The sequence below is a fragment of the Nomascus leucogenys genome, chromosome X (genome assembly GCF_006542625.1).
Source record: "Nomascus leucogenys isolate Asia chromosome X, Asia_NLE_v1, whole genome shotgun sequence".
Classification (NCBI taxonomy): domain Eukaryota; kingdom Metazoa; phylum Chordata; class Mammalia; order Primates; family Hylobatidae; genus Nomascus; species Nomascus leucogenys.
The window spans coordinates 23,099,428-23,115,205 of record NC_044406.1 but is presented as its reverse complement, the minus strand read 5'-3'; the positions used below and the strand labels follow the sequence as shown (position 1 = coordinate 23,115,205).

Genomic DNA, 15,778 nt, shown 5'->3' with positions numbered 1-15,778 from the left:
GACCTCACCCTTGAGAGACAGCACAGACAGACATAAATAATTACCCAAAATATAACCAGCCTGTGGCAGAGTATATACAATACAGCAGGCCAGGACAGCATGTTCGAAGGTGGGACTGTACGAAGCACAGTGTATCTGGAGAAAGTAAACATGTTAATATAGTGTAGGGTGTGTGGAGGTGGGAGGCAGAGATGGAGACTGGCGGGACAAGCTGGTTGAGGCTTGCTTCCATATGATGTTACATGGAACCAAATACTGTTCTGAGGCAGGGGAGTGCCGTGATCAGGTCTTTGTGTGGGAAGGAGCAACTGGGGGGCCATAAGTGGTTTCGATAACTAAACTTAACTAGGAAACCCCATTTCCACAGCTGACAGAAAAAAAAAAAAACACTTGACATGTGAAATCATTTGGACTCTTCTAGGTTTGTACTTAGACTGTGTAGAGTAAACTTTTTGCCTTTTTCTCCTGAGGTGATCTAAGTTTCTGCAGCACTCTGGCCTGGCATGGGATGGGGATCTTTAGTTGTGAGGTCTCAAGACCTGCTCAGCCATCAGCCCCACCTACCAGACCCCTGTGGCAGCCTCTGAGACTCTGTCACCTCCCCGCTTTGGCCTGTCTTGGCCACAGCCTCTGCCGCAGGATTCCCTTCCCTGTGCTATAGGTGTGCTGCCCAGCAGTCATGCTGATCTTAAATCTTGGCTTCCTTCCATATTCCTCTAGAGAGTCCCCAGGAAACTTAAAAAATGTCCTCCATAATCTACTAGAGGGCAAGGAAAACCGGGCAATGTCAGTAAGCCGTGTCAGGCCCTGTCTGACCTGCCCGCCATGTTGGCCTCTGTAAAACTATTTTTTTCCAAAATTCCTGGTCATAAACAAGGTGCCAGTGGCCCTGCACTGAGCTTTCTAAGATTTGAACCTGTGTCGGAGCAAGGGACAGACCGCACTCCTGTTCTCTCACTTCTGCTGTCCGCCTCCCGATCCCTCTCTGCATTCCTCCCCTCAACTCCCAGAGGTGATTTTCTTCTTCCTGGAGAGCAGAAAACTGTCCCTTAATTAATTTCATGGCTTCCCAGGGTTAATATACACTCCAGGGCTTATAGTCAAACATTCTGTACCCTGAGTCTACTCAGCCTCTGGTTCTTAATAGTTCAAAAGACACTTCTGGGATTTAGAATACCCTTTTTATACTCCTCAAAGCCTGGCTCTTCCTAGTGGAATTCTTGCCTTTCTTAACTCTTCTTTTTAAATGAGTCTTAAAAACAGCCTGTTTTAGAAGTTGAAGGCTGAACACGGCCTCCTGTACTCTCAGCTTCATCTGCCTCCCCCTGAAGTCATCGAGGTTTCAGTGTCCATGGGAGCAGGGCCTCAGGACAGACATGATCCCTAGAAATGAAAACAACATTGGATACTAGTTTGAAAAATTATTGTTACATAAAATGTATGTATTCTCCCTGATGGCGTTTTTGTTGGTTCACATTCCTTGGGGGCCAGCCTGGGAAGCTCCATGCCATCCCCTGCAGGGCTGGTGGTGGGGACTGTACCATCTTCTTAGGAAGGACTTTCTCAGAAGTCAAGAGCATTGGATAATGGGAGGCCTGACATTCTCAAGTCTCAATCTTGTTTGTGAGGAGTTCCAAGGAAGGAAACCTCATACACTTTGGACTTGGAAGTCTGCTCTGGAACTGGAGAAGAAACTGGCAGATGCCTCAGTTACATCAAGATGGGTTATAGCATGGTGTGATTAATATTTATTTATTTACTTACTTTACTTACTTAATTTATGAGACAAGGTCTCACTCTTTCACCCAGGCTGGAGTACAGTGGTGTGATCATAGCTCACTGCAACCTCGACCTCCTGGGCTCAGGCGATCCTCCCACCTCAGCCTCTCAAGTAGCTGGGACTACAGGCACACACCACCATGCCCAGCTAATTTTAAAATTTTTTGTAGAGTCCCCCTATGTTGCCCAGACTGGTCTCAAACTCCTGGGCTCAAGTGATCCTCCTACCTCGGCCTCCCAAAGTGCTGGGATTATAGGTGTGAGCCACCATGCCTGGCCTGATAAATACCCTTTAAAGTCGTTGTAAGATCTGAATTGTGAGCCAGCTGCTCCTTTCCTAAAATTGCCATAAGGATTTGTTATAGACCAGTGCTTATGAAACTTAGATATGCCTCAGATCATCTGTGGAATCTTGTGAAAATTCAGATTCAGATTCAGTAGGTCTGGTGGGGCCAGAGATTCCCATTTCTAGTGAGCTCTCAGGTTGTTAGATGCTGTAGGTCCATAGGCCTCACTTACAGTAGCAAAGATCTGGACCAGGCATTCTCATCCAGCTGAGTTATCCCCAGGGTTTCTTGAATCAGTGTTTCCTGGGGGCAATAGTTCCTTGGCTACCTTATAGTGTATAGGAATAAGCATTTGGTGGCAGTTTTCTTTCTGGGTGAGTGGCTGTCAGTGAGCTAAGAATATGTTGCTTTCCTGATTTGGGGAATAAAATGTCAAGTTCCAGTTGTTTAGGTGTAGGAACAAGTCCAACATTTTTCTAACTCTAGCAATCCAGCATCCCTATTGTTGCATAAGAAAGTGACTCCCAAAGTTAGTGACTTAAAAGAGCCTCTTGATTTCACTCATGATTTTGTGGGGCAGGATTTTAGCAGAGGCTTGGCTGGGTAGTTCTTGCTTGGGGTCTCTCAAACAGTTGTAGTCAGATGTTGTTGGGGGCTGTAGTCATCTGAAGGCTCGACTGGGCTGGGGCTCCCAGGTGGTACACTTACCTGGCTGGCCTTGGATGCTGGCTATGATCACGGCGCTCAGTTGCAGTTGCCACTGGGGCATGCAGGTGGCTTCTTCCTGTTGCTTGGGCTTCTCACAGCCTGGCAGCTGAAAGGTAATATCTAGAGAGAAAGCAATCTTGACAGAAGCCACAAGGATTCTTCTGACTTAGTCTTGGAAGTCACACAGAGTTACTTTTGCCACATTCATTTGGTACAAGCAAGTCACTGAGGCCAGCCCAGATTCCAGGGGAAGGGAATTGGGCCATCTTTAATCCACCCCAATGCCCTTTCCAAATTGAATAGTCAGGTAGTATTTTACTTGCCCTAGAAGCACGGGCTAAGACTCGGTGTGACTTTTCCTATGTGCAAGGACCCTTCCTTGTGCTCCATCAAATCTGCTCTGCTGATTCCTTAGCAGGAGGGAGAATCACAGTAATGATCTATTTGGGACCCAGGTAGAGAAGGCCAGAATTCATCATGGGAGAAAGATGCTCAGAAATGGCCTCAGCATCCATATTTGGCTTTCATACTCAAATCATGGCTTATTTTGAAAGTCAAAAGTCTCTTTAAATGAAACCAGAGATATCAAGGGCATGACTTAAGCTTTACAACACTCTGCTCTGCTTGTCAGAACTATGTGTCAAAATCCTCTAGCAAAGCTGGATGAAAAGATGGAGCTTAAATTAAATAGACTGTAAGGTCCACATTACTCATCACCATTCTAATATTGCCTACTACTGTTGAAAGTTTCCTTCATTAACATGTGCTTTGCTGCTTCTTAAAATAGCTCCATTACCAAATGCCGCAATTCTGAAAAGCATGATAAAAAAGGTTCTCTGATCGTGCTCATTACCGAATATTTTTAGCAGAGCAATAATTAGGATTTGAAGGAACCCGGGTATCTCATTATGTCAACAGAGGGCTTGGCTTCTTTCAGAGACCTACCTCCCAACCAGCCAAAGCAAATCTCTCCCTAAGCCAAATCTACTTTCAGTTACTCAAACACAGAGACTTCACCTTCTGGCTTCAAAGAAAGGGTAAGCTCATGGCATCAATGTCTTACATGACTTGCTAAAATCCATTAGTCACTAGAGAATCGTCTTATTATTTCAGCAGGAGGGGTGTGGGTAAAATATCTGCCTGCTGAAAGATGGGATGGATTTCTCACCAGAATGTTCCCCACTGTTCCCACAAAGGTGGGGATGTCGTCTCAGGGTTCCCCCACCCACTAGAGCCTCCTGCACAGCTGGGTCAATTTCGGTGCTATTTATGTTCATGTGTTTAGATGTTTACATCTTCTGCCTTCCATTTGGTTTTCCGTGTTAGATTCTTCCCTCCTAGAAGGTGATAAAAGAAGTGTTTGGCCTAGTGGCAAACCCCAACTGTCCTCTGACCATGGAACATAAGAAACTGGATGTTTTGTCTCCAACATCAGCAGTGCCACTCTGCTACTGATACTATAAACGTGCAAATGACATCAAAAGAAAGCTCCAAAGAGACACCCTCATTGGGGCTGCAAGATGGAAACATTCAGAGAGAACTGGGTTTGGAGGGGCACTTAGAGATCAATATTCATCTAGTCATTCATTCAACAAATATTCCTATGGTGCCTGTTTGTCACCCAGTGCTGAGAATGTAGAAGAGGATGAGAAAGGCGTGATCCCTTCCCTAGTGTAGCTTATAGTCAACAAGACAGTTGTTGAACAAGTTATTTTATAAAGATCTTGCTGTATTTGGAGGGAAGGGGAGTGGTCCATGGGAAGGAACAACACACCAGAAGACCTAGTCTGAGGGTTGAGATATTTGCTTGAGGAAGTGACACTAAGGCTGAAGCCCACTGGATGCCCAGGAGTTAACTAGGTAGAGATTGTGTCTGTGGCAGAGTGAGGGGAGGGGAACCAACCCTTTCAGGACACTGAAGAAATCCAGCATGGCTGGGCTGAGGCAGGGTCAGCCTACTGCCCAGCTCCACAGAATACAACAGCAGTCCCCCCCCTGCAGTTGTACAGCAGGGGGGCCTTGGTTTAGGGAGTGAAAGGGAGAGGGTCTGAGATAAAATTGGAGAGAAGCACAGGGAAGAGACATGCAAGCTGCTGCACAGCCAAGTTAAGGACTTGACTCTGAATCCAGAGGAGCAGAAAGCCAGTGGAGGGTTTTGAGCAGACCTCTGACTTGCATTTAGTAAGAACGCTCTGTAGACCTTGCCCTCTGGGTTGAGGCAGACAAAAATGACATCGCTGGAGACTGGTTTTGAGGTTCTTGCTGTGATCTTTGACCAAGATGATGTTGAATTGGTTTAGGATGGAGGAAAGTGAGTGAATTAGGGAAACATTTAAGAAGTAGATTGGGAACTCAGTTGGATGTAGGGAGTGAGAGAGAAAGAAATGGCACAGATGAGTCCCAGGTCATCATGTCCAGTCACCTTTTTCTCAGCTGAGGAGACTACAGTTAAGTAACTTGCCTTCAGAGGGTTTGAGTGACTTGCCCACGTCTACAAACCAAGAACCCAGTGCCCTTGTCCCCAGGCTTTGTCCATCATACTGTCCCATGCCTGATGCCTCTGACTGAGTGGCTGTAATGATATGGGGTAGAAAGATCTCAGTTGCCAACAACATGTCATTTCAGTTCACAACAGAAATGTGAGCATAAACCTGATTCTTGTCTTTGTTAATATTTGTGACCTCTTTATAGCCCTATATCTGTTAATATACACACATTTATCTTTGAAGCCTTTAAGGAAGTTCTTTTAGAACTTGGCATCCTCTGTGCTTGTTTATTTTTACTCAGCCCCACATATTCTAGATGAAAGGGCCTTTTAGTGGTGAAACTACCAGTACAGTAGACTGTTCTTAGGAAGATAAATCATCTAACCATCCGTACAGGCGTGCCTTTAGATCAGAGACGACACAAATAGTACACTTTTTCTTCTTTTCCTTTAGTATAACGTGAGCAGACTTCCTTGGAGATGAAGCAGAGTTGCTGTGATCTAATTCATTGACTCAGTTGTTAGTCTTCATTTACTTTCTCACTCAATTTGCATTTATTGAGCACCTTCCATGTGCTAGACACAGGGGCTGAGCTGGGTGCTGAGGATGCAAAGACAATTAAGGCACTATCAGTGCTTTCAAAATGTTCATTTTCTATGTGGAGACAAATATTTAATTTTTTTTTTTTTGAGACAAGGTCAGGCTGGAGTGCAGTGGCGCAGTCACTGCTCACAGCAGCCTTGATCTTGGACTCAAGTGATCCTCTCACTTTAGTCTCCGAAGTAGCTCGACCACAGGCGTGCACCACCACACCCAGCTGATTTTTGTATTTTTGTAAAGACAGGGTTTTGCCTTGTTGCCCAGGCTGGTCTCGAACTCCTGGACTCAAATGGTCTGCCTGCCTCGGCCTTCGAAAGTACTGGGATTATAGGCATGAGCCACCATGGCTGGCCCAATATTTTTGTTAATGAAAGATAAGTTAGGTTCTGAATGTTGTGGATTCTGCCTCATGATGTCAGAAAAGACTTCCCAGAGGCATAACCTTGAAGCTGGACTTCGCAGGAAGAGGAAGAGCTTTGCAGTTAATATGAGTAGGGAGGGGGTATCCAGGGCAGAAAGGAAAGGCTCAGCATGGGTAAACAGCAGGGGCCTGGCAAGTACATGGTACATCCTGGAAACAGGTCTGGGATGATGAACAGGTAGCATTTAAGGTAGGGAGGAATTCCACGGAACTGAGGCTGGAAGAGTCACTGGGGGCCAGACATAAAGTCTTCATTGGCATACTCAGGAGCTCCAACTTTGTCCTGTAAAGGGGGACCATTAAAGGAGATGGGTCAACTCAGGTGATCGTAATTTTTCCTCTATCCGCTCTTTTCTACTTGAACAGGGATGTTCGTTCCAACGCAGAGAACCGAAGGCATCTCAACATCGGACATCATTACCAGAATTGTTCGTGACTATGATGTTTATGCCCGACGTAACCTCCAGAGAGGGTATACAGCCAAGGAACTGAATGTCAGCTTTATAAATGTAAGCATGCCACCTCAAACCCTCTGAAGACCACCATGCCACACCACCACCACCACTGCTGCTGTTTATTGAGCACTTACTAAGTGCTACGCAGTGTTCTCTCTCTCTCTCTTTTTTCTTTTTTTGTAGAGATGGGGTCTCACTATGTATAATATTTTAAGTTTGATTTAACTTGTTTTTTTTTTTTTTTGAGACAGGGTCTCACTGTGTTATCCAGACTGGTCTTGAACTCCTGGGCTCAAGCGATCCTCCTGCCTCAGCCTCCTGAGTAGCTGGGATTACAGGCATTTGCCACCATGCCTGTGCAGTGTCCTTAACGCTTTGTATTTATTTTCTCATTTAACCCACACAATAACCCATGATGTATTATTATCCCCATTTTACAGATGACAAAACCAGTGTCTACAGGGGTAACATAAATTAACCAAAGAACACAGGTAGTGAGCTTCACATTTTATAAAGGTGCTTCCTTGCTTCCCTCCTCTTACCCCAAACTCTCTCTTTAGAATTTTTAGAATTGATTGAAGGGTTTCTGGGAGATCTGACCCTTGTAAAAGGCAAGAGTTGTCTTCTGCTGAAAGGAAAGGGAGGAGGGAAGAGGCAATGAAAGCTAAACCCAGAGAAACTTTTTTATTCTAACGTTTTAAAATTTTCATTTGATTAAGGCCTTACAGATGCTCATTAGAAACCTTAATGGCCATTTTACATTGTCCAAAGAAATTACAGCTGCTTAAATAAAGCCTAAAGTCTTTGGCTTCGTTTTGTAGTTCTACCATATTGTTCCCACAGGACTGCTGTTAGTTTAATAATAGAGCAACTGTTAAAACATTTAAGTTCTGGCGTACATGTGCAGAACATGCAGGTTTGTTACATAGGTATACACGTGCCATGGTGGTTTGTTGCACCCATCAACCCGTCATCTACATTAGGTATTTCTTCTAATGCTATCCCTCCCCTAGCCCCCCGCCCGCCTGACAGGCCCTGGTGTGTGATGTTCCCCTCCCTATGTCCATGTGTTCTCCTTGTTCAGTTCCCACTTGTGAGTGAGAACATGTGGTGTTTGGTTTTCTGTTCTTGTGTTAGTTTGCTGAGAATGATGGTTTCCAGCTTCATATATGTCCCTGCAAAGGACGTGAGCTCATCCTTTTTTATGTATGCATAGTATTCCATGATGTATATGTGCCACATTTTCTTTATCCAATCTATCATTGATGGGCATTTGGGTTGGTTCCAAGTCTTTGCTATTGTGAATAGTGCTGCAACAAACATACATGTGTATGTGTCTTTATAGCAGACAAAGAACATTAACAGTGACTTAGATTCCCTCAGGATGCCATTTTTGTATAATAATAATAATAAAAACAATCTTTAAAATAAGCAAAACAAACTGTTAAAAAGCAAAGAGGGCAGCCCAGTTGCTGGAGATGATGTTAGTGATTCTGAGCCACTGTATTTGCCCGGGCTCTGAGGTGCCAATATCTTTGATTAAAATAAGAACCCTCCATACATACAGAATTCTAACCCCCCAAAATAGACGCTGTATTTTCAAAGGATGATTCATCTTCAAAGCTAGATACTTAAAATTACATGCAGCTATAATTATCCAATAGCTCACACGATTGATCATTGGTGCTTTCAAAATAGGAGGGGCTCATTAATTGTGAATCAGTGATCATGAATTGTCCTCACAAAGCAGGGAGTGTTGAGAGTCTAGGCTCTGTGACTTCATATAAGCCGGGCAACAAAATGTCAGGAAATGTCAGAAAATGTCGGGTTTGAGTGGCACCAGAACAAGTGGCTGAACATAATTCAGTCAAAGTGATTATTTAGTATTTGATAGAGAATAAAGCCCTGGTTATTTCAATAAATTAAACTGTCTGTTCTTTCAAATTGAATTCGGTCAACCATCCAAGCATGTCAAGCCATTTTCAAAAGTTATTGCTCACTCTTTTTAAATGGCGTTTAGATAAGCCACTTAGCTCAAGGAACCGTGCAGGCAGTTCAGATGCACTCGCTGCCTTCCTGTGACGACAAATCTGGCTGCAGTTCAGAGATGAAATCTAATGTGTTGCATGGGCGTGTAGACAAATCACGGAACCTCAGAGGTGACAGGGACCTGATGCCAGTCAGTCACCCAGTCCAAGTCCCTCAATTTAGAGATGAGGAACGCTGAGCCCAGAAAGGGAGCCTGGCCAAGGTCCTTCAGGTCAGGGAGAGGTAGAGGCAGCAGCAACTTCCCAGTCTCATGACTCCCAGCCCAGTGCTCATTCAGCTATTCTGTGCTGCCCTGAGAGCCATATATAGTATTTCCAGTGCAGAATGAACTGTGGAAAAGAGTGATATAAAGGCAACAGCTAACATTTGCCAAGAGCTCATCATATGCTCATCCAAGTGTTTTACTTGGATTATCTCATTTAATCCTCATGATGAGCCTACAAGAGTGGGTAGGATGACTATGTCCAACACAGAGATGAGGAGACAGAGGCCCAGAGAGGTTGAACAACTCACCTAAGGTCACCTAGTAAGTAACGGAAGACAGAGTGACCTCCCATAGCATATACATGTATATATATAGCTCTCAGTAGCAACACACATAGCTCATGCCCCACCCTGAGGCTGTAGGAAGGTTTGGAAGGTCGAAATCAAGGACTCTTGACCCAGTTTTGCAATATTCCAGGTGTTTCAAAAAATTCTGAAACACAGGCCAGGCACAATGGCTCATGCCTGTAATCCCAGCACTTTGGGAGGCCGAGGCGAGTGGATCACTTCAGATCAGGAGTTCAAGACCAGCCTGGCCAACATGGTGAAACCCCGTCCCTACTAAAAATACAAAAAATAAGCTGGATGTGGTGGTGCGTGCCTGTTATTCCAGCTACTCAGGAAGCTGAGGCATGAGAATCGCTTGAACCTGGGAGGCAGAGGTTGCAGTGAGCTGAGATCATGCCATTGCACTCCAGCCTGGGCAACAGAGCGAGACTCCATTTCAAAAAAAAAAAATTCTGAAACACAAAATGAACTTTAGTCCCACATAGTAAAGAAAAATGATAAGCCTTACCCCTTTAGGAGAAACATCATGATTTCATGGGGGAAGAGCCTCATGTTATTTTCATGGTTTTAATACTGCTCTCATCAGGTAACACAGACAAATGCCTCTGCCACTTAATACTAATGAAACACCCAACACACACTGAGCATTTACTAAATGCTGGCCTTTGTGCCAAGCACTTTGCATGTATTGTCACAGCAACCCTAAGGTAGGGATGATTATTATCCCCAATTTACAGATGAGGAGACTGAGGTTTAGAGGTGACATGTGACTTGCCCAGCATACGATGGTTTCCAAGCACATAAGTAGACATTGCTGCAGAAAGACTATAAGAAGAACAAAATCTGAGTCTAGAGAAACTATCAGCACAAAAGCTTTCATCACCACCAAGGAAATCAATACAGTTAAATTAGCGTAGTGGAAAATATCATTACAGTGGAAATTTTAGCATAACACATAGGTTCTAAGGCCCAGTCAATGGCCCACTTATCTCAAGCAATATTGTTTTAACCATATCCCAGTAAAACAGCAAACTCAGGCAGCTTCTGAATAGTCATTGTGTGCACAATTCATACTTTTGTCTAAGTCCCAGCAGAATTGAACGGGGTTATTTGCCCAATATCTACACACAACAAAAGACAGCTGTGTGTTTTTTATTCTCCTCTTATATAAGTGAATCCAACTCAAAGACATTTAAAAGAAAGAAGATATTAAAACCACTTGTACTTCCCTTTACATATCCAAATGGATTAATGGCAGATGACTTTTCTTACAAGAGATGTGCCTTTCCATCAACCTAGCCCTTGGGAAATGGCAACATCTTGACTCTTCATGTTACGAACAAATACAAATTGAAATAAAATGTGAACTTTAATGGGAATGATTGATCTCTCTCACGTCCTTTTGGATAAATCTGGTTTTTTTTTTCCTGTAAACTTTCACCAGGAGAAGAGGTACCGTTTCCAGAACCAAGTGGACAAAATGAAGGAAAAAGTCAAGAATGTGGAGGAAAGATCAAAGGAATTTGTGAACAGAGTGGAAGAAAAGAGCCATGATCTAATTCAAAAGTGGGAAGAGAAGTCAAGGGAATTCATTGGCAACTTCCTAGAACTGTTTGGACCTGACGGAGCATGGGTATGTAATTATTTCACTTTATCCCACAATGATGAGTGTTTTCAGTTTATCCTCCTTTTTATGGAGCCACTCAAGGGCGCCTTATCTCAGATCCACTGCATGCCCTCTATTTTAGGCATCAGCCTGAATGACTTCAAGTCCATGTCACTTCCTTACTGAGTTTCTGCTTTACCCGTCAATATGGCACCCAGTAGCACACAAAGCCAGGTCTGGTCTCAGTTTCTAGTTCTTATCCAGAGCTTGGAAGCCATTTGGTGATCATTGAGTGTCTATTACTTCAGGGGTTGATGCTGTCGCTCATCTCAGTCTCCCAGTTGGAGATGATGAAAGTTTGGGAGTACAGATGAAGTGGGCTAGTGGCAGCACGGAGATTGTGTTACAAGACATGGATGATGGGATCTTGGATCAACTACTGGCATTTATGTTTTGGGGAGGAGAATCCAAAGAAATGTACTATGTCAGTCAGTTTCTGTTGTCAGGAGCCCTCTTCTTTTACTGGTTGGAAGAGAGAGAGAGAAGTAGGAGTTTGCCCTGCATCTGTGCCCATCGTGCCCTGATTTTCCCCTGGTTTTTCATGATATGCCAGTGTTGGGATAAGGCACAACAGTCTTTGGGGACTGAGGACATGATCTGAATCTTAAAACTGAGAGGAAATGTAGAGGGTCTCCTTGCCTAAAATCCGAACAACTCTGAATGATAACTATGGAAAGGGAAAAGAAAATTCTGGAAACCTCCACTGGTACTTTATTGGTATTTCTATTGCGCATGCCCTTCCTAAGTAAATACCAGTATTGTCAGGAGAGTTGATGAGGGGTCTGTAAAAGAGATTAGAAAGGTTTACTTTAGAGACACTAAAGGGTTGGCGAGGGTTGTATGAAAGAGATACTAAAAATGAAATTTCCTCCTACAACAAAAAGAAAAAATTCCATTTGATTTCTCTGATTTTAAGTAGCCTGGATTTCCTATTATAACATGAGAAGTCTCTACCAAAATCCACTTTGACTTAATTATTTTATTGACGGGTTGTCACTGCTACCTCTGCTTGTTTGAGCTCATTCATTATAGGATTATCTAAAAGTGAAACACTCAATTAGTAATAGAAAAAGAGCAATGTTTGGGAAGTTGGGAGAGATGCTTTGCTTAACACCTGGCAGCCTCTAAGTGATTATAGAGGTGGGTGTTATAGGCCAACCATGTCCTATCGGCTGAGTCTGAGAGGGGTGAAAGGTTTACAAGGACTGCATGAGCCTTCAAAGACTACTAGAAAGAGCTGGCAAGAGTGGAGGAGCCAAGGGCTGGGCTCCTTTTCATTTTCCCCAGGCCTGTTAAAAATTTCAGCTCAGATAATTTAATTCCTGGTACATTTCTTAATGTTCTTGTCTATGCATGGCCCTATGCATAAAGAAGAACATAAAAACAGGCGAAGTACAGACCCTGTTCTCTCGTCTCTATGACATATGGTCTGAAATTTTCTATTTAATCTAGTGTGTATTTTAATAGTTCACATTTTCACAACTAATTTCCGGGCTCTGAAGAAACAGCTAGTGGTTTTTAATGAAACCATGTAGGTGTTCATTCGTTTACAGGGATTCAGAAACCTGTCTCTGCTGATAAGAGCTGGTATAGTAACTCAAGGGGGTGGATGTTTTCTCCACTTGGAGTGAGTAAAGGCAGGGAAAAAATATAATTTCCCACTTTGGGAGGCCGAAGTGGATGGATTACCTGAGGTCAGGAGTTTGAGGCTAGCCTGGCCAACATGGTGAAACCCCGTATCTACTAAAAATACAAAAAAATTAGCCAGGTGTGGTGGCGCAAACCTGTAGTCCCAGCTACTCAGGAGGCTGAGGCAGGAGAATTGCTTGAGCCCAGGAGGCAGAGGTTGAGCCCAGATCATGCTACCACACTCCGGCCTGGGTGACAGAGAGAGACTCTGTCTCAAAAAACAACAACAAAAAATATATATATGTGTGTGTGTGTGTGTGTATGTGTGTGTATATATGTGTGTGTATATGTGTGTTTATCTATGTGTGTATATATGTGTGTATATCTGTGTGTGATATATGTGTGTATATGTATGTGTGTATATATGTATATATGTGTGTGTGTGTATATGTGTGTATATGTGTGTTTTTGTATATATGTATATAGATATGTGTGTGTATGTGTGTGTGTGTGTGTGTGTATATATATATATAATTTCATAAAAACTTTATAGACCTTAGTCATTTCAGGCTCCCAGTGAAGGTGAAATAGTAGCTGGAATTGTTCTTGGGAGTCTGATGACAGCAAGCCAAGGTGATTTTTAAGAAATGAAACCCAGTTTAGAGACTGGAGGTTTTTCTTTTTAAAACTTGCTATTAGTGTCAAGACTGTTATTACCATTAATTTACCATATCAGCCAGACTAAGACATTACTTTTTTTCTGTTGACGTTAAAAATACAGGAATAGTTACAAGGATGTTAAACGCCAAGATAAGTAATTTGCTTTTCATGAACATGCTATTATTATAATAATTCCTTATTTGTGAATTTGGGACTGGAACTCATTTCTTAAAATAGAAGATCTGTATTACCAGCAAATACAGTACTGTTACAAACAACCCAAACTTGGAAAGGCACAAAATAGAAGGATTTAAGATACAAGTTCTGGTACAATGAGATTGGTATGCAGCATAGTATGTAACTTATAGTGGGTATTCCACAAATGTTTCTGGGTTAAATGAATGTATGAATGAATGGATGTATGAGGAAGACCTATTCACAGAACCTTCCAGCATCTGCAAACGATTTGTATGGTAAGGCCTAAATCCCCCACCCCATATACGTGTGTGTGTGTGTGTGTGTGTGTGTGTGTGTGTGTGTGTGTGTGTATGTAGACAGATAGATAGATGATAAACAGATAGCTTCAGACTTTTATTGCTTTTGGTGCTAGGTACAGGACTTTGTTACAACTTGGTGTTTGGTGGATCAAATTCAGTACGCAAACGTAGTGTGCTTTGCCCTTAACAATGTTTTAAAATTTATTTTAGGGAAGGCATGAGCTCTTGTTTGCCATAGTCACACCTTGCTCCGCTGCTCCTTCCCCCTTCCCTAACCTGACTCACACATTTATGCAGCCCATCTGGCCCCAGGGAATATTTGAATTTGCTCCTTGTGATATAGTCTTTTTTAAAGCAGGGTCTCACTCTGTTGCCCAGGCTGGAGTGCAGTGGCATGATCATGACTCACTGTAACCTCAAATTCCTGGACTCAAGCAATCCTCCCACCTCAGCCTCCCAGATAGCTTGGACTACAGCTGTGTGCCACCATGCCCAGCTAATTTTTAAATTTTTTGTAGAGATGCAGTCTTACTCTGTTGCCCAGACTGGAGTGAACTGGCGTGATCATGACTCACTGTAACCTCGAACTCCTGGGCTCAAGAGACCCTCTTGCCTTGGCCTACCAAAGTGCTGGGATTACAGGCACGAGCCACTGTGCCTGGCCATAGTCTTTAAGTCTCCCCAAGTGACCTCATATTTGACATTAAGGATGGCAATATAAAATTGAAGCCCTTACATGCTATCTCTGAGTAGAAAGTAGTGATGATGATGATGATGATGATGATGATGATGATAGTAAATAAGAAGATGATGATGATGATGATGATAGTAAATAAGAAGATGATGATGATGATATTGTCTAAAAGTTGTATAGCAGGTTGAATTCTTTTTTCAATGTCCTTGCACATTTATTCTACCCATTTTATTTACTTATTTATTTATATTTATTTATTTATTTTTGAGATGGAGTCTCACTCACTCTGTCACCCCAGGTGGAGTGCAATGGCGTGATCTCGGTTCGCTGCAACCTCTGCCTCCCGGGCTCAAGCGATTCTCCTGCCTCAGCCTCCCGAGTAGCTAGGACTACAGGCATGTGCTACCACGCCCGGCTAATTTTTGTATTTTTAGTAGAGACGGGGTTTCACCATGTTGGCCAGGCTGGTCTCAAACGCCTGACCTCAAGTAATCCACCCACCGTGGCCTCCCGCCACCCATTTTAACCACACAAGAAGGTACATTTTATAGATAAATATACAGATATAGACAAAGGCCTACAAAATTATACTATGAAACTTTCTCGTGGTCTCACAGGAGTTGGTAGGCGGTAGGATGGAGCCTGGGGCTAGCCTCTTTCTCCTGGTCATATCTGTATCCTTCACCATAGGAATGTCCACATGATGCAGTCATTTTGCTTCATTTTCCTTTGGTCACGGTGTGTTACTGTAGAGAAACTGAGGTCTACAAACATCCCTCTAAGGGCTTTGACAATGCCAGTTGCCAGAATTGTACTTGAGACCAGGCCATCTAGATTTATGATAGGCACTCTCAGCCCTCTACTCTACTGCTGTCTCTAGGCTTTCTCAGCAAGCAGAAAGTGTGGTATCCATGCCTATTAGTTAGCTTTTGGTGGTAACAAACTACCTCAAAACTTGGTGGCTTAAAACGACAAACATTTATTATCTCACAGTCTCTGAGGGTCAGGAATCAGGAAGCAGCTCAGCTGGATGGTTCTGACTCAGTCTTTCATGAAGTTGTAGTCAAGACGTCAGCTGGCGGCCAAGCACAGTAGTTCACGCCTGTAATCCCAGTACTTTGGGAGGCCAAAGCAGGTGAATCACCTGAGGTCAAGAGTTTAAGAAAAGCCTGGCCAACATGGTGAAACCCTATCTTTACTAAAAATACAAAAATTAGCCAGGCATGGTGGTACACGGCTGTAATCCCAGCTACTCGGGAGGCTGAGGCAGGAGTATCACTTGAACCCGGGAGGCA

The 15,778-nt window shown here is 43.3% G+C and overlaps 1 protein-coding gene across 2 annotated transcripts in view; it reads left to right on the top strand.

The window, feature by feature from the left end:
- The window catches only part of PCYT1B (phosphate cytidylyltransferase 1, choline, beta), a 115,476-nt gene that overhangs the window by 87,444 nt on the left and 12,254 nt on the right, over positions 1-15,778 (top strand). For both annotated transcript variants that reach the window (XM_003261163.3, XM_003261162.2), the window contains exons 6-7: positions 6,648-6,790; positions 10,782-10,970. In XM_003261163.3, the coding sequence (XP_003261211.1) occupies positions 6,648-6,790; positions 10,782-10,970 (332 nt within the window). The remainder of the gene's footprint in view (positions 1-6,647; positions 6,791-10,781; positions 10,971-15,778) is intronic.